The sequence below is a fragment of the Lepisma saccharinum genome, chromosome 10 (assembly GCF_977018435.1).
Source record: "Lepisma saccharinum chromosome 10, izLepSacc3.1, whole genome shotgun sequence".
NCBI classification, from domain to species: domain Eukaryota; kingdom Metazoa; phylum Arthropoda; class Insecta; order Zygentoma; family Lepismatidae; genus Lepisma; species Lepisma saccharinum.
In genome coordinates, this window is record NC_139238.1 from 78,633,518 (window position 1) to 78,660,040 (window position 26,523).

The 26,523-nt window shown below is 36.3% G+C and overlaps 1 protein-coding gene across 1 annotated transcript in view; it reads left to right on the forward strand.

Annotated features, from left to right (window-relative positions):
* gzl (godzilla E3 ubiquitin protein ligase) overlaps positions 1 to 25,664 on the forward strand; it is a 62,650-nt gene extending 36,986 nt beyond the window's left edge. The window contains exons 2-9 of the mRNA XM_083129971.1: positions 3,002 to 3,347; positions 5,656 to 5,851; positions 6,911 to 7,013; positions 9,754 to 9,862; positions 11,485 to 11,659; positions 11,863 to 12,050; positions 12,842 to 13,115; positions 19,142 to 25,664. Of these exons, the coding sequence (XP_082986097.1) occupies positions 3,144 to 3,347; positions 5,656 to 5,851; positions 6,911 to 7,013; positions 9,754 to 9,862; positions 11,485 to 11,659; positions 11,863 to 12,050; positions 12,842 to 13,115; positions 19,142 to 19,314 (1,422 nt within the window). The 5' untranslated portion in view covers positions 3,002 to 3,143 and the 3' untranslated portion in view covers positions 19,315 to 25,664. The remainder of the gene's footprint in view (positions 1 to 3,001; positions 3,348 to 5,655; positions 5,852 to 6,910; positions 7,014 to 9,753; positions 9,863 to 11,484; positions 11,660 to 11,862; positions 12,051 to 12,841; positions 13,116 to 19,141) is intronic.
* Positions 25,665 to 26,523: the final 859 nt, after the last annotated feature.

The following is a 26,523-nucleotide window of genomic DNA, read 5'->3' on the forward strand; positions in this document are numbered from 1 at the left end:
CCTTTGGAAGATTTCAGACTGAAGGGACATGCGTAACATGTCGTTTGAAACGAACCAATCAACTGCATAGAGGCACATCATGCCTCTCAGTTTCTTCTTTCTCCTTTATTTTGTGCTTGTTCATTAAACAGGCACACACAAGAGATGTACTATGTAGATATCTTTGCAAAAATATAGTCTTGACCGGGACCCAAAACAGGGGGTCTGGCATACTGTGCCATTGCTCTACCAACTGAGCCACTGACAGCAAAGATAGTGTTTACTCAGTAGTTCAATTGGTAGAGTAATGGATCATTATGATTTGTGGACATTTTCCAAATTGGAGATAACTTTACAAAGTTCTTTTGTTACATGAAGCAACACATTTTTTGCTCTAATTCTCATTTGAATCACCCGATATTGCAATGCAGATTCTAACATAGTTGAGTCTATTTTGTTCATTAAGATTTTATATAGTATGACCATCAAGTTTAGAATATAAAAAGGACGTTAAAATTAACGTTAAAAATTGTACTTAACGTATTCGAGTATGTTGTTCCTATTTTCCTTTCTTTAGAACTACGATTCGGAGACTAACTATCCCCTTCTTCAGGTTCGTATGAAAAAACTAGCTCGAGCAGGAAAGGCCGTACCTGCAAGTTGTATATAGTGATACACACAGTTTTTTTAAAGTTTTTTTAACATTTTTTAACATGAGAATAGGTTAATTGTGCAAGTTTTTAGTGAACAACGAACTTTTTATATATGTATGGGGCAGGGATATAATATCTTAAATGGATCCACTCCAACCCTTGTCCACAATCCTTTTATTACATTTCGACGTGGTACTATGTTAAGTACCTAGTTTTTTCATACGAACCTGAAGAAGGGGATAGTTAGTCTCCGAAATGTAGTTCTAAAGAGAGGAAATTAGGAACAACATACTCGCATACGTAAGTACAGTTTTTAACGTTAATTTTTAATGTCCTTTTTATATTCTGGAATTGTGAGTAATACGCAGCAAACCTACAAAATGCTATCAAGTTTAGATTACACTTTTTTTTTTTCGATGTCACTGTAAGAGGGCAGCTCTTACAGTGGGGTGAAATTAAGGTACACATTGTTTTCGTACTTTAGATGCATGAAGAATTTGGACTGAATGATCTGTATTTCCCTTTTTTCCAAAGGCATGCCACATTACCATGAGTGGGTACACAAAGGAGACATACAAAGTTATTAATGTTGATATACTTGTTAGATCTTCCCCAGTTTTTTATACACGTGGTTAACGATATGATGGTTCTTTAAAGCATAGATTAGCATCATATGTGACACTAAGATCCTTCAATTTATCAGATATTCCAGAATGGAACAAATTAAGATAGGACAGGGAAAGCGTGGCCCCATGGGCATTGGGATGGTAGGGGGGTTCGAACAGCTCCCCAATGGAATTTGACTTCATTCATACAAAGTTACAAAAAGCAGAAAGTTTGTTATTTTTATTGTAAATAACAGAAATAAAGTTCAGTTAGTATTCAAACAGAATATCTGAAATAGCGAAGTCATTAGATTGAAAAATTAGCGTAAAATGTATTAACCTGGTTATGTTTTTTTCATGTCTACCATTTAATCCAAAGAATACAGTTGAACCTGAGTTATGTGTATGTCAAGGTGAAGAGAAGATAATACGTATAACTGAGAATTTCTTACAAATCAGATTTAGGTATATCATATTAATACAGGTTATTTCTGTCATAAAGTGGTAAATTAACAAATCTTAAAGTTTGCTACTGAAATACTACAGTAGACACTTACAGTTTTACTAACCAATTTTAAAAAATCATCTAAAATGGAATTTCTTTACTAATGACTGAAAAGTGTGATATAAGCGATGCCTAAATCTGCAGCTATTTCAGTTTATATGGATTAGCATTCACTTCCTGTATAAATTTTACTTTCTGGTCCAGCGTGCTTCTTTTTCTCTTGGTGTTCTCCATTGCCGACCAAAATCAACTGAAAACTGTCACTTCTGTGACATTGTTGCAGCTTGGTTACATACAAATCAATTGTATTTTATGAATATTACTATGTATAATACCAAATTACGTATGTACAAATAAGATTTAATTAATACATTTTTAAATTATATTTTGCCGGGATCTACAGTAATTTACATATAAAACAGAATTACCCAGAACTGAGTTATGTATAAAGCAGTCTCAACTGGAAATGGTTTCACATCTACAGTTTCCAAAATTCAAAAATTCAGTGTGTTATGTGGGAGGTCAAACAACATGCAGTTCATGAGTAAGATATCCCTCTGACTTTTGAAGCTTCTTCTAAAACGAGATGTGTAAAGTTGATAACAATGTAGAATAACTTTACATTTCAGTGCATTCAGTGCTTGATATTCACTTGTCTTGTGGTAAAAGTTTCTCTAAGGATAATAACAATAATAAATTGAAAAAAATGGTTTATTTTTATCAGTCTTTCATTGTTATTATTTCTACTATTCAGGTTTCATAGATGGCCTCACCTGCCCCCCTATATGTATCTTTTGACTAAAAGTTTATACTTGCTTTGTGCATTTTTTTGCCTCTGGGGAACGTAGCATAAGAGAGAAATTAAATATTTTATTTTTCATTGAACACTCATACTCTGTAGGAAACTTTTACACAGTATATCTACCCGTTGATATAAAAAGCAGCAATTTTAAATACATATTTTAGGACCGTCATGGGTGGCCCACTTACTCCATGTCACAAGTACAGTGGGATGCACAAGTATTGCTTGGCAAATTGTCCCGATTTTTCATTCATTTTTCTTTTGCATTCTTCATGTCTTTAAGCAATATACCTAGGTATTTTTAAGTATTCTGGTGCAGAGGTTGTGAGCCACTTCTTTTGTATTTTGTTTCAGTTCTTGAAACTCATTGCGTAAAACAAAGCGTGGACATGGTGATGGATAATTTGTTTGGCAATACTTATGCATCCCACTGTACATTGTATAATTTCTGTTGCAGACAGGAGAGTCCACTCTGAGAGACAGTTGAACGTATTTGTCATGCTGTGGAACCTCAGCATCAAATGTGAAACTGCAAAGCCGTGCTTGGAAGCTTCACCCATGTGGGGGAGCAGCAGTAATAGTGTGAACCATTGAACACCATGTATCCACAGTGCCCTCTTCCACGTCACATCACAGCACTCTACCTCACGACCGTCATCAACTGCTTCGTGCTCTTCCACGTGGCTCTCGTCGGAGCCGATGTCCTCGTGTACTCCCAGTTGACCCACGAGCCTCTCGAAGGGGTGGGGTTTGTTGACTTACCTGCGAAATTTGGCGACAGGTTACCCCTTGATGGATTGAAGGTTAGTAAGTAGAAGAGTAGCTGTATATTCTTATTTAGTCTGCTAAAAAAGTAAATTGTTGCTTTAATATTTTACATAGAATGGAACCCATGGTTGGCTGGTTTAAACCAAGTTTAAAACCATTTTATTAAAAATTAAGTACACAGTAGTTGTTTTTCAGGATTTTCTAATTTCATTTATTAGGGAAGTGGATAAAATTAAAGCATATCAGTAGCAGAAGTTGGGACAAATTAAATAATGACAGTGATGATGTAATGTGCAATATTAATGATTAAAGTTTTTGTGTACAGTTGATGTAATCCAATATTGTTTGATATTTTTCAGAATGCAAAGAATTGAATTATGAGCGATTACATTGAAAAAGTATTGTTCATTGCTACTTTATGGTTATTATATATATTATATACATTAGATATATTATTAATGTTAATAGTGGTAGCTCACGTCTAAAAGAAGGGTCAAACAGAACTACAAATAATTCAGGCACCAGCCATTTTCTGAAATATGATCTTAAAACATTTAGTTTATTTATATAAGATTGGATTAAAAGTAATTGATCCTTGCACTTGAGTGGCCTTCCTACAGAAGCCTAAATAACTATGCAATCTATTCTAATGTATGGCCAACTCTACCATATCGCTGCAGATTTTAAAATTCGTCTAGCAGCAGTGCAAAGATTTACAATTCCATATTTATTATTCTAATTTAATGAAACGTGATACAGAAAATACAGAAACATTACAAGACACACACACTGTAATCATTTAAGAAAGGTAATGGAAATTTCCTTAAGCCGATACATGATGTTTCTACCCCTGTCTAAAGTGATTTTTATTCTTTCAACCTGACATTTTGTCAGTTTTTCGATACTTTCTCAGATTCAACAGTATTGTTATTGATTTGCTTTATTTTACTTCGCTTTTTGTGCCACTTTTGGCTAATTTGCGAAGATGGGGATGAGTGATGACATGATGAAATCGATGAATGAACACTCACAAACATCCGTGCCCAGGCCAGGATTTGAACCCGGGACCCTGGCATTGTAGCACGATGTGATTCAACAGTATCATGCACACACTTCATATAGCTCGTTAGTAAACAATAGAGCTCTTTTCCAGAGAGCAGTAGTTTTCTAGTATGTTTCTGTAAGCATGTGAATGTGTGAAGCATTATATTTTTTGTGTCAAGATGGAAAATTTTGACTTTTTGTTTCATCGTAGTTGTGTGTGCGTTTCTCTCCCTCCCCATTTTTGTTATTGTTAACATAGCAATATACAGGGTGGGCCATATTGATGGGACACATTTCAAATGCGTATGTGGAGCATGTAGGAAGCAACATTTATTACCAAATATATGGAGAACACTCAAAAAGGACGGGAGTTTTGCACTGTGTTCAGTGTTTGAAGATTACATCCCTGAGATGGACACCATCTTGACGAGAACATTCTTTGGCTCTAACAGTCATGTTCAGCATAGTTTTGCGTAGGGTTTCGGCTGGGATGGCCGCTATCTCCCTTCAGATTTTGTCCTTCAGTTCATTGATGGTAGTGGGCCTTGTGGTATACACCTTGTCCTTTAGGTAACCCCACAAGAAGTAGTTTGGTGGAGTTAGATCCGGGGATCTGGATGACCAATGGACATCACCGAATCTCGAGATGAGCCGTCCCGGGAAGTGTCGTCGAAGGGTTGTCATTGACACTACTGCTGTATGATTAGTGGCACCATCCTGCCGCAGCCACATGTCCCTTAGGCCAAACCGTCTCATTTCGGGTATGAAGAATGTTTTCTTAAGCACTTAATCTGCTGGCACTTCACATCCATGTTTTCACGCTACAATTTCAAAATTTGAATCATGCGAAGCCTTTCCAGAAATCTCAGGGAGGGCAAGTGCCCCCCCCCCCAAAGGACAAGACCCACTACCATCAATGAACTGAAGGACAACATCCAAAGGGAGATAGCGGCCATCCCAGCCGAAACCCTGCACAAAACTATGCTGAACATGACTGTTAGAGCCAAAGAATGTTCTCGTCAAAATGGTGTCAGGAATGTAATCTTCAAACACTGAACACAGTGCAAAACTCCCGTCCTTTGGGAGTGTTCTCCATATATTTGGTAATAAATGTTGCTTCCTACATGCTCCACATATGCATTTGAAATGTGTCCCATCAGTATGGCCCACCCTGTATAAAACATTGAAGCTACATATTGTATATATGGTTATATACGTTTATTTATTTTTCTCTTTATGCAGAACCTTTCCATGTAAATCAACATTATTGTTAATAATGAATATTATTTAAAATTCCAGGGTATGGTCGTATATGCAGATCCACCAGATGCGTGCATCCCAATCAGACCACCAAACAGAACAATTGACAATTTTACAGGGAAATGGATTGCTCTCATTAAGCGATACAACTGCTCCTTTGAACAGAAAATACGTATCGCTCAGAGTTCTGATTTTGATGCAGCAATTGTCCACAATGTCAACTCCAGTGACATTGGTAAGTGCCAGTTACAATAAAATGAAAAATAAATTTAAAAGAAGAAAAAAAAATCATTCTTCTGCTTACTAGTTTGTGTCTTTGTATTTATAAACTGAAATTAATTACTAAACATTTCCAACACTGGCAACATTTGCTCTGAAACCTTCAATTATGTATTTAAAAAAATATTTGATTTGCTATTACTAGAGACACATATATTTGGTAAATATAAAAGCAAAAATTCGGTACAAAAACAGTCAATTTTGTGTTCAAAAGCTGTAAATTAAATAAAATTTCGGTGTTAGGCTGATGAAAAATTGGATAAAATGATATTTCGGTTTTAAAATTGTGAATATAATCCTAAATTCATGTTGAGGGGAATAAACAATGTGGTTGATAATATAAGACGTAAAAGAGTTACTAAAGATATATCCACGAAACTTACTTGTAAATGTTCTATTAATTTCGGTGGCCTCTGCCACCATCCACTTGGGAACTCGATGCTTCACTGCTAGGTTCTGCAAAAAAAGTTTCCATAGCAGTGAAGCATCAAGTTCCCAAGTGGATGGTGTCAGAGGCCACTGAAATTAATAGAACATTTACAAGTAAGTTTCACGGATATATCTTTAGTAACTCGTTTACGTCTTATATAATCCTAAAGTTGATTTAAAAACTGCACTTATTACATAAAATAAACATATCCCTTCTAATAGCACATTTATGTAGTTACCAGAGTATTAAGTTTATTAATGTATAAAGGGGTCCATTTTTGCTTCTCAAATATTTACAGCAGAATTAATCAATTTTCAGTGAATTGTATAATCACAGGATAATTCAAACTTCATAAAGTGTCGCGTCAGTAAATAAACAGGGTTAAGAAAATGCACCTCACACTTTTCAGAAACATGAAAAATTAACATTACAATGTGTTATTTCACATTTCGTGTTTTCATCAAAAACTAAATGTTCATGCCTCTTGTAAGAAGTGGAGTAGGTGTCAGAAATTGCATAATTCTATGTGAGATAGGTTTAAGTTTGACTGTCTCGATTTCATTTTGTTTCTTCTATTCACAATAGAAACAATGTCCGCTAAGGAATCCATTGGAATAATAATTCCATCCGTTTTTGTTGGTGAAGATGCTGGATTGGCTATTCGATTCAATTACTTATATGATGATGGGTAAGTTCTAGGTGATTATATTTGTTGTGATTTCTGTGTTAATATTCATTGTAGGTTTAAACCATTATACAACTGGCTGACTGGGTTTGATTCCCAGGGTGGGAGGTTTCCGGTGGGAATTCTTCCATCAATGTCCCTACATGGAGTTCGCTCTGCCTCTAATAAATGGGTACCTGGGGCAAAACCCTTTGGGTAAAGGTCAAAGGGGATTGATTCAAATTGATACAAAAATCACTGATTTGAATCATTTAAAGAAATAATTTATAGAATAATGTTCATAAGTAATTTGTAGATATCAGAATCACTTTTGGGTCATTCCATGTCAAATCGACCAATTTCAGGAAAGTTTCCAGGTCATGGTTTTTTGATTTTCATGAAATTTTGCATGAAGCTACAATCATGTCCGGAAGGCTTGTATTCCAAATATTAGGTTCCTCCGAGAAATAGTTATCGAGTTATAGCCTGTGGAAGAAAGTGGTGTGCAACAGAAAATGTGACCCAAATCTGAGAAATGAGCCTCAGAGCTAACTTCAGGACTCAATAACTTTGGAACTATTGATCACAAACCTCTCACCAAGCAACACGTGTATTGCATCAAAATACCCTCAGCTTGTGTACGTTAGCAAATAAAATACCTCAAAATATGCCTTAAAAAGCCTTATGTGTCAAAAAATGCATATTTTGTGTGCCTGCTGGTACAAGTGTAATCCAACCAGGAAGGTGGCATTGATTTTTCTAGCAACCCTGATGTGAGCTCAGTATGCACACATTATGTCGTCTCCGTATATATCACCCAATCCATATTATATGTGGTTGAATATGCAAGAAATTGAAAAATCACCGGAAAATGGTGTAGCACAAGAGGGACAACAGATATCCAAGCCAAATTGCATACTCTACATAATAGACCTTCCTCTAATGTGTGTCAAAATTTCAACTTGTTATTGCAAGATGCTAGTGCACAGTAAAGGTAGACCCTTAAATGCCCAGCACGTTTTCAGTGGGAAGTTTAAAATTGCACAAGATTTTAAATGAAGATTTATATCTCCGTAACTACGAATGATAGAGTTACAAATTATAGCTTGTTTCTTTCAGTACAGTCTCCGCTACATGCCTATTGTTGAAGAAATTCAAATTGCACTAACCAAATAGAAGAAGAAGAAGATGAAATTTAATACTCTTATTTTTTCTTTACAAAATTTCAATTTCGTCGGGCCCCCACATAGGCAACGCCAGGATGGGAGTGTTCAAAACAGTTCCTGCGTATTGCCTGATATGTATTTCATTCTCGTAGCAAGAATTGTGCACTTACGGAGAAAAAATATAATTTTTAATGTAAAAGCAGTATTTTTTTTCAGGGGATATTGCACCCACTTCCCCCTCCCCCTAACCCCCAAATATATTCAGAATCAAATTGAACTTTACTAAATACTAATAGGATGCTTAAGGCTCTTTGTGTAGCACCCAAGACATGTATCTCTTAACATTGCCCGAGTCTCAGTATGCCAAGAGTAAAAGAACACAAATGTGACATATTTCACATCTCGGCGTTTATGGTTTAAAAACATGTATTGGAACAGATCACTTTTTTGTAACAACCACAAAATTGGGCTTTAACCTCGCAAAAAAATCACTGGAAAGGAAGTAGACGATTATTTACAGTTCTTTAGACATACATTAACAGGGTGAATTGAAAGTCATAGGACACCCTTTCATTTCAGAGAAGAATGGATAATTAAATATCCGAGTACCACAGATAAAAAGGTGTGACGGAACCTAGCTTCCAAGATATAACTCCAACATAGCCACCGTACTGAAATCCACCATCTTGGGATTAGTTCTTTTCAAAAGGGAAGGTTGTCATTATGATGTACAAATCAGGCAAGGATTTTTCTCTCAGAAATTCATTTCTGCAATCCACTTTGCCATATGATATGGTGTGTTTAAACGCTATTAATATGTCCGATGTCACTCGAATAAAGGACGACGTGTTATGCATCTATGTGATGTGTTCAGTACGCTTGCCCTTGTGTGGCTGAGCACAGAGCATAATGCACTCGTTATGCACCCGCACAAGAATATCGGGAAATATATTACAGGTCTTCAGGGTGCGTTCCTGCAAGTGATCTTTGTCACGGATTTTTAGTTTCAGATGTTCCACAGTGAAAGCAGGGGGTTAGGTCGGGTGATCTGGATGTCCATTCCTCTGGACAATGCCAACCAATCCAATGACCAGGTAATTCATATTGACACATTGACGAACATTTGCTCCATACTATGGTGGAACTTCATTATGTTGGAAATTACAGGGGAATTGAAGAGAAGACTGTCTCCTGCAGCATTTCCAGCTAGCCCTGTGCATTTAGGGTGAATATGAGTGCCGCAAGGACCACCTTCAGCAAGGAGTCCTGGAGGCCTACAACATAATTCATTTCTCCAGATGTTTTGGTGCATAACGACTAGGCATAGTGCCTTCAACGAGCATAATGGTTAACATACTGAACACACAAAATAGTAGCACATCATGTGGTCACTTGGATGTAGTTTCAAATTTTTGAGCTAATAACTTTTGTACCACACCACATATGGCAAAACAAATTAATTGCAGAAATGAAATTTGTGGTGAAAAAAAAAGGCCCGATTTGATATATGTGAATCACATATGTTACATATATGATGTTGCTTGTTTTATTCTGTGTAGTGTAAATCATCATATTAATATTTGTGGTGTTTATTTCAGGTTCTATGTTGTGATGAATGATGAACTTCCATTCAACATCAACACCCATCTATTGTTACCATTTGCCATTGTTGTTGGGATCTGTTTTCTAATTATGGTAGTGTTTGTGGTAAGTATTATATATAATTTACACTATTCGTTGTTCAATGTCGAGGTAGTAAATTTTCTGATTTGTGGAAGCCTTTAGCATATAAATCACATTGTGCATTTTAGTGCAATGGAATGCATTTGAATATTAGACATAATTTCACTCTGGCATGTGTAAAGAATGTATAGTAATCTGTAGTGTGTTAGTGCTTCATATGAGAATAGACTTTTTACACATAAAGTCATTCTGCAGCGTGTTTGTAGTTTTCCTTAGTCACTCCAGGCAAATGTTTTGATAAATTTCATGCAGATGACTGCTGTTATGTAGTATCTTGTATCACTTATAAATAAGCTACAATTATAGCAGGTTAAAGCAGACAGAAAGGCTCACAAATTCCAGCATCCATGAGGTACATGTGAAGAGTTTTTTATGTGTAGTTTGTTTTATGGAGGGGTCCTGGGAGTTTTTTATGTGTAGTTTGTTTTATGGCGGGGTCCTGGGTTCGATACCTGGTGGAGGCACATAGTGGTTTGGATCCCACTTTAAACTGTAGGTCCAGTCCCGATTAGCCTTACTGGGCATACTGTGGACTTAAAACACCAACTCAATCAATCAATTTGTATTATGGATAGAGCCACATTTCGGGATCAAAAGCAGTATATAAAATGGCATTTCACTGTTAAAGTTGTGAATAAAGTCTCATTTGATTTTGAAAATTATACTTATTATACAAAAGAAGCATTTTGGTTCTAATATCACTTTTATATAGTTCTCAGTCTTAAGTTTATTCCTGCATAAGAGAGTCCTTTGACAGAAATAGTAAGTTTTCTGTGATTTTTGCATAGCTCACAGGATATTCGAATAAACTCTAAATTTCACGTTTAAGAATTTATTTCACATTTTAAAGTTCATGAGGAAACATCATAGGAAAATCCACCTCACACCTTTCAAAACCCATGAAAAATGAACATTACAACATATTATTTCACATTTCGTGTTTCCAGTCAACAACTAAATATGCATGTCTCTAATTACAGAACAACTAAATCTGGAATGAATTATTGTTTCACACATGGGAGAAGTTTATGTGGGTGTGGCAACCAATGTTTATGTTTACCAAGGGCAGAGAGCAAGTTGGTTCATTCTACTTCAGTTGACAAATTTGGAATATTTATTACCGGTATTTAAATACAGTAAAACCTTGTTAATCCAGACTAATGGGGGGATAAGTTGACTGGATTAACTGAAATAACCTAAAAGAACAGTAGAAGGTGCATTAAAACACTGTTTATAGCAACAAAACATGTTTCTTATTGCATATTTAAAGGGCATAGGCCTAAATACACTATACAGTACAAAGTCTGCGGGGAAACAGAATTTCATCAGTGGTTGACTGCCTTTTCTTTTGGAAGTTCTCTTGTTTACTTCTAGCCACATTTAAAACCTTGCATTCTGCTTTTTTTTCTGTCCAGATAAAGCAAAGTGTGGCTTATCGGGGTCCGGATGAACGAGATTTTACTGTAATAGAAATATTGGGCCAAACCTTTCAGTCTTATATTTCATTTTTAAATAGTTGGTTGTGGACTCACGTGTATGAAGAATATCTATTATTATTATTATTATTATTATTATTACTATTTCAGATTGTAAAATGCATCAAAGATCACCGTCAGCAGCGTCGACATCGTCTGCCGTCATCGTCCTTGAAAAAGATACCAACGTCCAAGTTCAAGAAGGGAGATCCATACGAGACATGTGCCATTTGCTTGGAGGATTACCAAGAGGGGGAGAAGCTTAGAATATTACCGTGCTCACATGGTAAGCAATTTTTTTTTGTCTATAAGTCTCTTTGAATGGGAGGTTTTCAAGGAGGTGCTTTTCAACAAACTGTCTTATTAATGTAGATTACAATGATATCAAATAGGTTTGATAGTATTTGCATCAGTGACATAATTTGTTACTGCATTTGTTTGCAGCATACTTATCCTGAAAATAACAATGTCTGGATTTTGTGTTTTCAGCCTACCACTCAAAATGTATCGATCCCTGGCTTACAAGGAACCGCAGGGTGTGCCCTGTGTGCAAGAGGAAGGTTTTTGCACACGATGAACATGTCTCCGACAGCGAGAGTGATAGTGAGGATGAAATGGCACCGCTTGTGCGACCAAGCTCCTACGGAACACAGGGTGGAACATTTGTACCACAAAGGGTAAGCTCCTTTCTTTCTTAAGTCTATCATTGGTAGAGGCATTTAAAAAAAAAATTGAAGGTGAAAATTTCAGTAAAATCTTAGCACATTAGATTCAAAACCAGTACAGCAGCCTTTTTTTATGTGCCCATTCCTTGCACAGATGGGTACTAGATTACTTTAGTTTAGTTCTTGTTAAAATTTTAGGAATTGACCAATATGAAATATTTACTTACTGATACTGATAGCACAGCACACTTCAACTTGTGGTCCCAAGTTTGAATCCTGTATATAAAGTGGTATTTTGCTGTTAAAATTGTGAATAAAATACTCAGTTTGATTTCAAAACTACACTATTACACTAAATAAACATTTCCCTTCTAATAGCACATTTATGTAGTTATCAGAGTATTAAGTTTATTTCTGCAGAAATCAATTTTCCATGATTTGCATAACTCTCAGGATAATTCAGACCAGAGAGTGTCATGTCGTTAAACTCTAAATTTCGTGTTTAAGAGCTTAGTTTGCATTTTGTAGTTTATTTCGCAACATTTTTTGACAAAACATGTTAGGAAAATCTACCTCCCACCTTTCAAAAACATAATTTGCATTTTGTAGTTTATTTCGCAACATTTTTTGACAAAACATGTTAGGAAAATCTACCTCCCACCTTTCAAAAACATAATTTGCATGCCTCTATTGATTACTATTGAGGAAAATGTTTAATTTAATCTCTTCACGTGGGAAGACAGATTGTGTCTTGAGTTTTCAGTGTCGGTTCAGCCCTTTAAAAAATTCCTCTTTTGTTGTAGGAAAATCCTTTCCAGCGTGCCCAAAGGCAAAGAGCTGGGAGCTCATCATCCGAAGCTTCAGCCAGTGCTTCGGCCCATTCTGGAGAAGCCGAGGCCTATGAAAATGCTGCATACGTGTTTGAGCAAAAGCTGCCTGCACCAGAAAAGCCGAAAGGGAATCATTCCTCTGATGACACCTCAAATTCAGACTCCACGTATGGCTCACCCTTGAGTTCCAGCTTCTCGCAACAGAGGCGACCGCACAGTAGCTCACGCCATGAGGGAGTTTCTACAGGTAGGTGTGGAACGTAATGCTGGGATGGTATTTGTGAAGGGGGATCCAGGCTGCGTCAGTTTTTAGTCTGATCCATATACATCGTGTCCTAAAATGATTATCTGGGTTTCAAGTAGTTGGTGCATTCCAACAGACAAAGGTGAATGTTTATATCGTACATTGACAATAAGAACTGCTGTGGAAGTTTGCTACCCTGAGTGCTTATCATTTGTTTCCCATTAGTCATGGTAGCATAGGTGTATTACAAGATGGTGACTCCCGTGCAGAAGTTCTTTTGTGTCATTGAATTTGCAAGGTGTGGTTCTGCTGTTTCAGTTCAGCGAGCTTTTCGACAGCAATTTAAAAGTGATCTGATAACAACATTCGTCGATGATTTAATAAGTTTGAAACAACTGGATGTGTCTGTAAAGGGAAGAGTTCTGGACGTTGTTGTTCATTTATTTAATGTTTTAAGTCCACTTTATGCACAGTAAGGCTAATCGGTACTGAACCTACAGTTTAAAGTGGAATCTGAACCACTATATGTCTCCACCGGGTATCGAACCCGGGACCCCTTGATTACAAGGCAACAACGTTACCACTACGCCATCGGGGAGGCCAGTTCTGGACATCCAAGTGTGTTGAACGGAAGTGTCCACAACATCACTAGACTACCAGATGGATGTGAGCCATGTCGCAAAAGGTTCTCGTATTGAACATTCATAAGGTACGCTATGTAAACTTGTTGGGTTGTTGGTTACTCCCATATAAGCTTTGTCCTTGTACTCCACATATAAGAGAAATTAAACGACTATGAAACCCTGATAATCATTTTGGCACAAGCTGTATATATGAAATTAACTAAGTGTTTTCCGTCTGCTGGAAATTTTGCAGATGCCATACTGAAGAAAATTACAGAATTTCCACATGCCTGTAAATCTTAGAGAATTAGAAAAAAATAATTGATCAATGTGTTCCAGTGAAGCATTTCTGAAGGACTTCAGCTGATAATAATAATTATAAGTAATAAGTTCTAATAATTATGTCAGTAACTTGTTTCAATAAGTTACTTTGAAGATGTGGGCATTAGATATATGTTTATTTCATTATAGATTCATTGATGTTGTACCCATTTGTAAACCTCTGTTTACCAAAAGTGTGAAAATATTTAACTTTGTTGCACAGTTGTCATTTTATTCCTGAATTAATTTTGTTAGTGGTATGAGGAAGTAATAATAATAATAATAATAATTATGCACCTTTAGTCTGCCCACGTAACACATATGTTACCCAAAAAGTATGTCCCTTGTAGAATCTGTAACACATATGTTACAAACAGCTTTAAATACAATTATCGAGGGTTTGCCACACTTATATTTGTATATTGAGGTTGAAACACTGACAGTTCGTTCGGGAACATGTGTTTACGAAAATTCCAAATCCCCCCCCCCCCCTTTCTTGGAATATGTCACGTGTTTGGGCTCACCCAAACACGTGTTGGCTCGACACTTGACAGACACAATGAATGCTTGGAATTTACGATGCTGTTTTCCTCCAAGCTTCCAACGCTGTGATTTAGTACTGATAAGGCACACATTCTTCTTTGTGTTTAGACCTGGTGATCCAGCTGAAGTAGTGGCAGGGGGTAGGGCAAGGAGAGAAGGGATTGGATGAGGTTTGGCGGTGTCAGCTTTCTGTCGCCTCTATGTTAGAAATGCAATGAAGCTTGACGATAGCCAGAGGCCAGAAGCATGAGTCTAAAGCGTGCGTCTACCCAGAAGTATAGACAAAACAAACGATTGCAAAGGCTCCCTTCCCTCCTCTGTTAGGACTAACAAAGGCCTCACCATAAACACTTCGTAACAGCTCATCGATTTCCCTAACGCACAATTGTTTCCTTCCGGACATATTTCCACAAAGAGCCGAGTCAACAGGGAAGAAATAGATTCACAGTTGCTACACAAGATGCAAGTGCAAACAAAAAAAAAGCAAAAGTTCGGGTTTTCTCCCCAAAGTAGCTGGAGAAGAGGGGGGCAAACTACACATTTTCATGCTTTTTTCATTGAAATTCGGGGGATGCAGCCCCCGCCCATAAACCCCCCTGCGGTTGGGCATCCAAATTTTACATGGTTGTATGCACCGATGTATTACCTGCAAAACAAAAGTTATCCGAAGTAGATTGGTCCCATAGTGCTAGAGTTATTACGATTTTTCTCCATTATGTATACGAATTCAAATTTCCCGCTCAAAGCCTTGGCGACACTGGGCTTACTTTCGTCAGACCGCGCGGCATACTAAGGGTTAACGCTCACATTTTTTCTGGTACTGATAAGCAGGGAACGGATTTATATGTAGCTAAAATGTGCTAAATATGTAAATGTATATTTAGTTATTTTCACCAAAATATGAAGCTAAATATGTACTTAAAATTGTGAAAATTTATCTTTTTAATAATATAAGACACTACACAAGCTAATTTCAGCATGTTACCATGAAAGAAAAGAAACCAGAAGGGAATCCCGTTCATCCCTGTGCCACAAAGTCGTTGCTTCTGGCACTGCTGTCAGGCACGCAACTAGTAGCAAGGTTAGCTAGCAGTGGACTGCTCGATTTGGGACTCTCTTCCAACATTGCCAAAATAACTTTTGTAACAGCCAGGAGCCAATGCTTGAGCCCTCATTCCCTATTGTTGTCGATTCATTGCAAATTCACAAGAAATTCACCCAACTCGTTCGGTCATTGATTAATTGTTTTGCTTTATTTTACTTTCCTTTTGTGCCACTTTTGGCTAATTTGCAAAGTTGGGGATGAGTGGATATGATGAAATTGATGAATGGACACTCACAAACAGCCATGCCCAGGCCGGGATTCGAACCTGGGACCCCTGGCTTTGTAGCGTGATGTACTTATCACTGTGCCACGTGGTCTTTTGGTCATATAGACATATGCAGTTATTGTGCAAATATGGAGTATATGTTGAGAAGTGTTCTGAAATTCATTCATTCATTGTTTTCTGCCTAATTGTCAGGTTTTTCACTGCAATCTCCAGCTTTTCCTATTCTCTACCTTACGCTTCGTAATAGCATAGGACCCAGTTAATTTAATATCATCCATAAGCTGATATCTCTTTCTTCCACAGACTTTTCCTTCTTCAACCATTCCCTCCAAGGCATCTCTTAGCAGGCAGTTCCTTCTTAGACAGTGTCCTAACCAGTTTCTTTTCCTCTTCTTGATGGTCTCCAGTATAGATCTACTTTCACTAACACTTTTCAGTACGGTTTCATTTCTTACCCTGTCCGTCCATTTTACATGCTTCATTTTTCGCCATGTCCACATTTCAAAAGCTTTGAGTCGTTTTTCTTCATTTCTTCTCAATGTCCAGGTTTCTGCACCATATAGTGCTACACTCCACACAAAACATTTCACTAATCTCTTCCTTAGACCTATGTCCATGGGTCCACAAAAAACATTTTTTCTTCTAATGAAAGCTTCTTTTGCTATTGCGATTTTCATTTTCACTTCTTGGTTGCAGCTCATGTCACTGCTTATAGTGCATCCGAGGTACTTGAAGCTATCCACTTGCTGGATTCTTTCACTGTTTGCTCTCACATTAATATTCCTTGGTTTCCATCCTATGACCATTGCCTTTGTCTTGTTTACATTAATATTCATCCCGTACTGCTCACAGCTGCTATTTAACACCTCTAACATACCTGGTGTACAAAAAAGAATGTCCTAGTTTTGAACCTCGGTTGTTTCATACATATTTGGGATACGGCAATGATATATATATATATATTAAACGAGAGAGTAACACTCACAGTTTTTTTGGTTCACAAATGTTCAATGTGTGACCCGGCGCACATCCAAACGATGAGACAGCTCTTCCCACACTCTAACAAGCATGTCCATAGTGATTGAGGTTACAGCTGTTCGTATTAGTTTCAAATTGCTTATATCAACATCTTATGTTCTTCGCAAGTGGAGCTTCAACATGGAACTTCACACGGAAAGCATGCTGCGCAGATATCACTGATTCACATTGCACCATGTTCAGAACACAGAAGGACTTCTGCTCGGGGCTCGCAATCTCACCTATTCTATTCCTTTGTTACGCCAGCGCCGCCAACCTGGAAAACTGAGAACTAATGAACACGAACAAAATTTCAAACATTCAAGTCATGAATGAACACTGTTCACGTATTCTACAAGAAGTTATAACAATTTAAAACTAGGACATTCTTTTTTGTACACACTGTATTATTTATGGTTCTTTCATCCTCAGCAAATAATGCCATGTCATCAGCAAATCTTATGCAGTTTATTCTTCTTCCTCCCAATTTGACACCTCCTGTGCCCTGGAAACAATTTTTCACTATATCTTTTAAGTAGATAGATATTAAGCAAAGTAGACGATATATGGAAATAATATGTAAAAATAACTAAAATACGAGCCAAAACCTAATATATGTACAAATATGGAAAAATAAAAACTGAATATTTCAAGTCTACATGCTATGATGCGAAAGGATATTACAAAATATAACTGATTTCAGCTTCATACATAAATATGTATTTACATATAATCTGTTCCCTGCTGATAAGCTACTGATTTAAAATTTGCTTTTACTGATAGTGGACTTAACAGGTTACAGTGCAATCTTAACCATGGGCATCGCGATGCAGGGTCTAGATGGCTGGTATACTAACAATTCAATATAAAATTGCAAGTGTTCTATGAAGAAATGAGTGATTAATTTGCTTCGTTAAACTGCGTTTGTGAGAAACTGGGAAAAAGTTGTCTGCTGGGCAGTGAGGAGTGAATGGAAGCCAGGAGAGAGACGCTGCTTACGCAGCCTTAACCCTTGCGTGTTTTTTTTGTTTTTTTGTTATGTTTAAGAAACTTGGTTCGTAAGCGTGGTGTTATCTTAATACGACAATCTTAATCGCAACCTTGCCTCAGTTTCTCCCAGTGTGGATTTCACCCGGTCTACATCAGCAACACCTCATGGTTTCTGCAAGAAATGCCAATGATTGGCAAGCATGGGAAACATGACAAGTTGTATCAAACGTGGTTTAATTAACATGTGCAGCTAAATAATTGCACTGGATTAAAAATGAACTGCATATTCAGATATTTACTTTACAAAACCAAACCATTCATAAAAAGAATTACAAAATGACAGAATTTTTCCCTAAATTACTGGCAAAACGTAAATATACTATTCATGACAGATGCGGTAAGCATGGTTTCAATATTGTGTATGCAAAATTTTCGTGTTACTATCAAATTCGCAATGGGGAAAAACTAAATTATACTAGTTTGGTAAAATTATCGGTAATTTTTCTGATAAATTGGTACACTAATATATACCAATACGAACTGGTACTTATTAATCTGTCCTATAGAGATCACTACTGATAAAGTACTGATTATCTCCCCCACCTCTAGTGTTCGATAGGTTCGATAGGTAGTCTCCATGTGATTATTTGGCATTTTTATGTTCCATCTGCCAGCAGTGTCAAGAAAGTTTTGGTCAATCTGTAGTTCTTTTTGGTCTCCCAAATGGTTTATTTGGATCCATGATGGTCTAGTTGGTAGGTGTTTGACTGCCATTCGGGAGACCTGGGTTTAATTCCTGTGATGGGTGATTTAAAGTCAGAATTTTTCCGGTCTTGTTCCTGCATAAAAGTGGCTCTGGGGATAACCCAGTCTCAAATAAATTGAGTGGGAGTAAAAGTGGCTTGAGTGTGGTGCTGATCACATCACCTCCAAAATTGCTGAGATCGAAGAATGATGGGCCCTACCCCCACGTCCCCCTATATATGCATCATGGCATGATGCAAAGTGCAATGGTGCATTTGTAACACTTGCTTTTGTAATGAAGGAGCTCGATCCTGAGTGGACGCATATCGGACAGTGGTTCAGATCAGACTTGATACAAAGGTTCATTCCCAATTAGCCTAAAATGTACTGAAACCAAACTCTGTAGTTCTTTTATTGCACATTAAAGTTGAATCACGTGAGCTTTGAAACTCTTTTTCAGGAGACCATTCGATTAATAGCCATGCCGATGACATTGTCGTTGATATTGCATCAGCAGCAGCTGCTCTCGGACCTGTTGAGATTGCAGTGGATGTAGCTTCCAGCCGTAGTCCCCAGGTGGCAGCAGAGTCCCAGGAAAGTAACACCACCAGGCAGAGTGATGTTGTGGTGTGATATGCATTACATAGCAATGAAAAGCAACTTAGAGAAACAAGACAGTTACTTCATTTGTGAAACTGGAGGGAGATAGTTTCCAAAAAAATCAGATTTCTCCTTTTTTTTAAAAAAGAAAATCACATATGTTATACTTGTAATAATCACTTTGCTTGTGATATTTCTGTTGTACTTTATATATTTAATGACATTGGTTTTAGTTTTACCTTATATTGTTTTATGTTCTTACAGGAAAAATCATGTTAATTTGCAGTAACAGTATGTTAATCTCTGTTCATAAACCATGTCTTATTGATTTTTGTAGAGTAAAAAAGAGATTGATTAATGAAAGGACATGTATGCAAAGAAAAATGCAAAACATTTATTTTAAGAATAACATGTTGTGTATTGTTGATGTTGCTTTTATGTTCTTGAATAGAATTCTGAGAAACTATAAAACCAAGAATAGTAACTGAATATTTTCTACAGAGAGAATATATATGTATGTATGAGAGAGAGTAATATATTTGTAAGACATTCTGATGTGTCTATAATCAACTCTGAACCAGACTTTCGTATTTGTAAGGTTTTTCTTCATAAAATGTATTCTTTTGTAAAATAATCTTCAGTGTGATTGTGTGTGGAGACAAGGAAGATGTTCATTTTTGTACAATTGGTCTCAAATTTTACAAAATAAAAGAAGACAGTTGTCATAAAATGAACATATTTTATTTGTATAGATAGGAGTTCATAGTTTTCTCTACAATTACTCTCGTTTCTGAGAAATCTCAAAATTTGCTATTTGAATGATGTAATATGTAGTTTTTATACATTTTTGTGTTATGGCTGATGATAAGTATTGTGTGAAGTTTGTTATTTGTACTTTCAGTGGTGCTGTTGTTAGTGTAATATAAATTTGTGTTTCATTTTATTTCTCGTTACTTCATTCTGAAGCTATGGGTTAGTTTAGAATGTAACTTGTTTTTATTTCTTTTTCTGTGATAAATTTTTAGCTTTAGAAACTATATACACACATTAATGAAATAACTGTATCCTTTTTTCTGTTTTTTTATTTAAACTATTCTTGCCAGAGGAGTGACAATTATGATTTTGTTTAAAACAGGATGCATTTTAAAATTAGAAACAACTGTCTTAATTATTTTGATACAGTTAAGGATAAATTCAAGATATAATAGGAAGTATCTGTTTGTGTTGAGATACATTGTATATTCTTTAGTAGAGTTAAGGTGATGTGTTCTGTGAAGTCGATTTTGTTTTCTTTTCTTTGCTGCTGATGTACAAATAAGTATGGACTTGCATTTCTACCAATAGTAATATAGTACTGGTGTAAAATTAAAGTGAGTGACTACTCGTATAACCCTGGTAAAATTGAAGTATAATTCCATATTCCAAAACTTCAAGGTAAAAAATAATAGTTGTTATAATGAAAATTAATTTGTAGTAACATTTTACTTGAATGTTTCTTTGTATATTTTTCTTAGTATTAGAATAATTTATGAGAGACAGGTGGTAGGGCATCTAACTCATGGGAGATCTAGGTTTGATTCCCAGGGCATGTTGTTCAAATGGGAATTTTAACAGCAATGTCCCTGTATGGAACAGCTCTGGGGTTCACCCACCCTCTAATAAATGGGTACTTCTTGGGAAAGGAGTTACAAGGAGCGGGTAGGGCCTCCCCAATGCTGTAGTGCTAACGTTGTCACCTTGTAATCAATGGGTCCCAGGTTCAATAACTATTGGAGGCACGTAGTGGTTCGGGCTACACTTTAAACTGTAGGTCCAGTCCTTGTTAGCCTAGCTGTGCATAAAAGTGGACTTAAAACAAAAAAAAAAAAATTGCAGAATTCATACAAGGAGCTGGTGCATGATGCTGATCACTAGGGCTAGAGCATATTATGATGGATTTTCGGTCATATTCAGATTCAGCATATTTTCGCTTTTTCAAGAAATATACAGTCATTTTCCAAGTGGATTCGTTCTTACCCCCAGGTTCACTCGAGTTTTTTTTTTTCTGCAGCAAAGTCTTTTTCATTTTCATTTGAAAATTTACAGGAAGTAGTCATTGCAGATTGCAACTCAGGGCTCATAAAGTGAACTAATAATAGTACGAATGTGAAAATATCTCAGCATTTAGATATTGATGTTTGAAACAGTCCAGTTATAAGGGCATATTTTTCAAATTATATTGCATATTTTGTACAATTTTAGGTCATAAGAGCATATTTTATTTTGCATATTTTGATGATTTTTAGGTTATAAAAATCCTAGCCATACTGATCAAATTACCTCCACAAACGGTTGCTATTGTGAATGTGTGGAAGCCCAACCTCCCATTCCCCTTCTATATGCACCTTCACAACATGATGCAATATGCAGGGGCAGCTTTACCTTTGCCATGTGAACAATTTATAGACCCCTCCCCTCTTGACATCTAGAATTAACCAATTACCCTCACGATGTTGTTAGTAACCTTCCCCACATTTTTTCGTACAAAATAAAAGAACCATCCCTAGATTAGCTCTGCAAGTAACAGTATAAATCTCTGATGAAACTGAAGAGCAGCAGCTGAAAAGAGACCTTAAAAAAAAAGTGCAAAAACTTTTGCATATTTTGAATTAAATATGGCTATTTTTCACATCTGGAAAAAGTCAAGGAATTTCAAATCTATAGAAAAAGAGAAATCAAGGCTCTTTCCCTACAAAAAGTCTCCCTGATCCTCATCCAAAAGGGCATGTTAGGGTAAAGCATGAGCATGGTGATCATCGCATCACCTCGAATCTGGCGAAGATTGAAAATATATGAGGACCCCTTCCTCCATGCCCTCCGTGTGCTTTCATGATATGGGAATTGCAGGTTTTTGCCCCTTCCCTTTGTATTTAACTTGTGTGATAATAATAACCCATGGCGCAACAGCTATTGAGGGCCAAGGCCTACGTACCGACTACCGGACTCAGCCGAGGTGGGTGGTCATCCAACCAGTTACGGTTGTGTGGTCAGCACGGTGAACCCCCAGTCATTGTTGTAGGCTTCCATGACCAGGTCATGCTACTCATTTGTAGCTCCCTAATTTCCTCACAATGGTGGGTGGCTGCCATTCCCATAAACTGGCTGAAGTCGTAGGAGAGGACTTTCCCAGAGAGCATGCAGCCCATTGCCGAAGCCCAAAACCTCACGCCTTAAACTGTAGATCCAAAAATGTAGAACAAGGAGAAGATGCGAAATACTGTTGGAGGATTAGATCTGACGACCAATATTGTTAAATTACTATTTTTTTGGTTTAAGAGACCATTAAGAGTCATCTGATGATTCTTGTATAATTTTTATGGTATTTCAGCTAGGCATACAATTGTACAGTTGTATTATTATGCTCCAAATTAATGGAAAGAATTCAGCTCTCCTATAGACCTTTGTGACCCGACAATCAGCAACACAGATGCAGGCAAAAGCTGTCACATGGTGTACAGGTTGGTGCTTATTGTTTACATTCCATTCTCATAATAGTACTATATTCTGCAAGTTAACAATGCTTTAATTTTCTAATACCAGCACCATTGAACAGCCATGACAATTTTATGTTTAGAAAAAAATATATATTTATAAATTAAGTGATACTAGCAATAATTCCTATAATGAAGAACATGTCTAAAGGTAAGAAAACAAAACAAAATAAAAATATCAGAACAGAGATTGAAAAGAATGGGCTGTCCCAACATCTGGTAGTTTGCATCAATGAAACTAAAAATTACCAAATATTGCCCACAACTCCCCACAAACAAGCAATTTATTTATGCAAGAACAAACTCTTAAATTCTTGCAAAATCGTCAATGTTGTTTTTGTGCATTTTTGTAGATTGACATTAAAGTACTTTGTAGTATGAGAGGGAGATTTTCTCCCCCGTTGGGTAGGGACCTGTTTGTAATGAAATACACTGAATGGTTTTAGACTTACATCTACAGCACTAAGGAAAGTACAGAGAACATACAAATTTCGAACACAAGAAATAATGAGTGCCTCCCTGAGGTATAGTGGTAACATTGCTGCCTTGTAATTAAGGGGTCCCAGGTTCGATACCCGGTGGAGGCATATAATGGTTCGGATCCTACTTTAAACTATAGGTCCAGTCCTGATTACCCATACTGTGCATGTGTAAAGTGGACTTAAAATGCAAACTCAATCAATCAACCAGAAACAATGAATAGAAAGACTCGTGCTAGAACATATCCTTGGTTTTAAATTCAAATCTCAATCTATTGTTTATTGGTGTTAGTAAATTTTATATTGATACATGATCTGCATTGGCAAAAATTTTGCATCGCCCCATCTGCTTTAATGCACTTGTGAGATCTACCTTGATTTACCAAGCATTTTCTTTGAAGTCCACTTTATGCACAGATGGGTTGTTTGGAAGTTGAAGTGGTACCCAAGTGTTTCTATTTGCAGGACCTGTAATTAACTACTTGAGCAATTAATCATTACACTGAATTTAATGCCTCAGAAAAAAATTAAATACCTAGGGCCAAATATGTATGGTGAATACATGATCAAGATTTTGGTACAAAACTGGCACATTTCAGGATCAAAAGCTATACACAATGGAATTTCGGTATTAAAATGGTACCTAGACCTGAATTTCATTTAAAAATACTCATTACACAAAACAAAAATTTAGTTTCTAATTATGTAATTTGTTCGTGTGTAAAGGAGTCAATTTTTGCTTCTCAAACTATTACAGCAGAATTATTCAGTTTCCGTGATTTGGCCTAACTCCCACAATAATCCATACTTCAGAAAGTGTTGTGTTGGTAAATAAACTGTAAATTTCATGTTTTAGAGTTTCATTTGGCAGTTGATATTGTATAATTTCGTGTCAAAATATGGTAGGAAAAAATACCTTGCACCTTTCAAAAATGTTATATCACATTTTGTGTGTCAATCCAAAAACAAAATACGTGCTCTACAGTAGAAATTCCGAATAAATCTTTTGGGGGGAGGTGGGCAATGATTAAATGGTCAGAAACCAGGCTCGTTGCTCATCCAAACATTATTTGGTAATGTGGAAGCTTTGAAGAAAAAGTATCCTTTGTCTGAATTGGCACCATTTTTATACACATCTTACTTGTACATTGGCAATAAAGAAAGTTCAGGTACAATAGCGGAAATACTCCGGAGCAAAGAAAACCTAACACAGTTGCATAATTTACTGATTGAATGAATTTCATATTGTGTGCAATGTGAAAATTCCAACTTGATTCATTTGAAAACAGAGCATCTTCACCACTGTGTTATGTGCACCTGCTCATTTTTATTAATGTGACTCATTGTGCGTTATCTTTTTGTGAAGTTTTTCTTGTTTGTAATTTCTACATGAATTTGTACAGCATGTCAACTTTTGTAGTCATGGTTTTTCATTGCTTTAAGGTTTTTATATTTGAAAATCTGATGTTTATGACAATGATAACCAACAAGGGTATTTGCCTGTGTTCCATACATTCCACAATATGGAAAATTTGTCTAACAGCCTAATCCTTAGGTGATAAACTTCGAAGTTGAAAATAATGACATCACAGGACAAAATAGAACTCCTCATGACTTCCTGTGTGGTCAAATAGAAATTGTTGGAAAGCACACAAAACTAAACATTATATTTAAATGTATGTGCGTTTCAACATCAATGTCTTTAGATTTGCTTGCGAAAACGGTAGAATTGGTCTAGGAAGAATTCTGGATTAGGTTTGTTTATTGAGTGATGCATGTAAAAAGTGACATTTGCAAGTTCAGTCGGAACAATTTGCATTTTGAATAATTTTGTGGCTAAAGACGTGTGGATTTGTGTTTAGATCAATACTTTAAGTTTCCATATCTGATTAAAACTACCCAGTTCACAATAGTAGAATCTGATGAAAATACAAATGTATATTCATAGATACGTACAATACTTTTGTTATCATTGAGTATATTTTATTCTGCCATTGTAGGGTGTGATTTGTTTTGCAGAAGTGAAGTTTAAATAAAAGAAGTACGGGAACAGTGAAATGTGATACAATAGTGTGAGTGAAGACTGACTGTTTAGTTGAAAATATTTGTGTAATTTTTTCAATAGAGAAGAACTAAAGAATTGTATGTAACCATAGTTCTTTTTTTTATGAACTAGTTGTTTTCTGTCATTATCTTTAAACAAGAAACTATAAGTATTTTGTAATCTGCTACTTAAAAAAATACAAAATAATTGAAGGCTTGTTAGTATGTTTGTATAGTTGTTACAAAGAAATGCTGCGTTGACGTTGTTATGATATGCAACTGTTTGCCATCGTATTGACATCATCACTTTGGCATACAATAAATTGATTTAAGAAAATTAATTGTTTATTCATGTGCACTACAAAATATTCATGAATGTGTGAAACAAACTTACTTTTTTTTGTACACCTATTTTTTTCATTAGGTTTGGTGACTTTGCCTGAACATGAAAAAAATGAATACACCATGGGCCATGAGTCATGATTCAATACTATTTATACTGCAAGAATGTATTATTTTCAAGCAAAATTGAAAACACTAAGATGCTGACCAAGGCAATTTATTAAGATATAAAAACACTTAACATGTAACGTTTCAACCCTGTATCAGGGTCTTCCTCAGACGACGAACTAAACTAGTTGAAACATTACATGTTAAGCGTTTTTATATCTTAATAAACTGCCTTGGTCAGCATCTTAGTGTTTTTAATATGGAAACAAGGCTTAATTGGTGTAAAAGGTGTTGGTTTAGAGGAATGTTAATCTTCTTCACACACATGTGGTGGTAATTTGTTTTCTGATAGAGATCAGTCAATGCCAATTGTGTGGTTAGGAGTCAGGGTTTCCAAGGGAAATCTGGAATTCACATGAATTAGCGTATTAGCGGAATTCATGTGAACTTCATTCATAGCATGCTACGACACCATGTTTCCTGGGCTCAAGTACCAGCCTGGGCGTGGATTGTGTGTGTTTCTTCATCATATTTTCACTCATCCTGATCGTCACGATTAGCCAAAAGTGGCAGAAAAGTGACACTAAATAACAAAAATCAAATCATAGGAATTCTGTTGAGTATTTAAAAGGAAAACCTTACCCGTGTCTTCAAAATGATCACGCCTGAAATGCTGAGGCATTTAAGCCAATGTACAGTCAACAGCAAAGAAAATAGTAGGCAAATTGTCCATCATTATT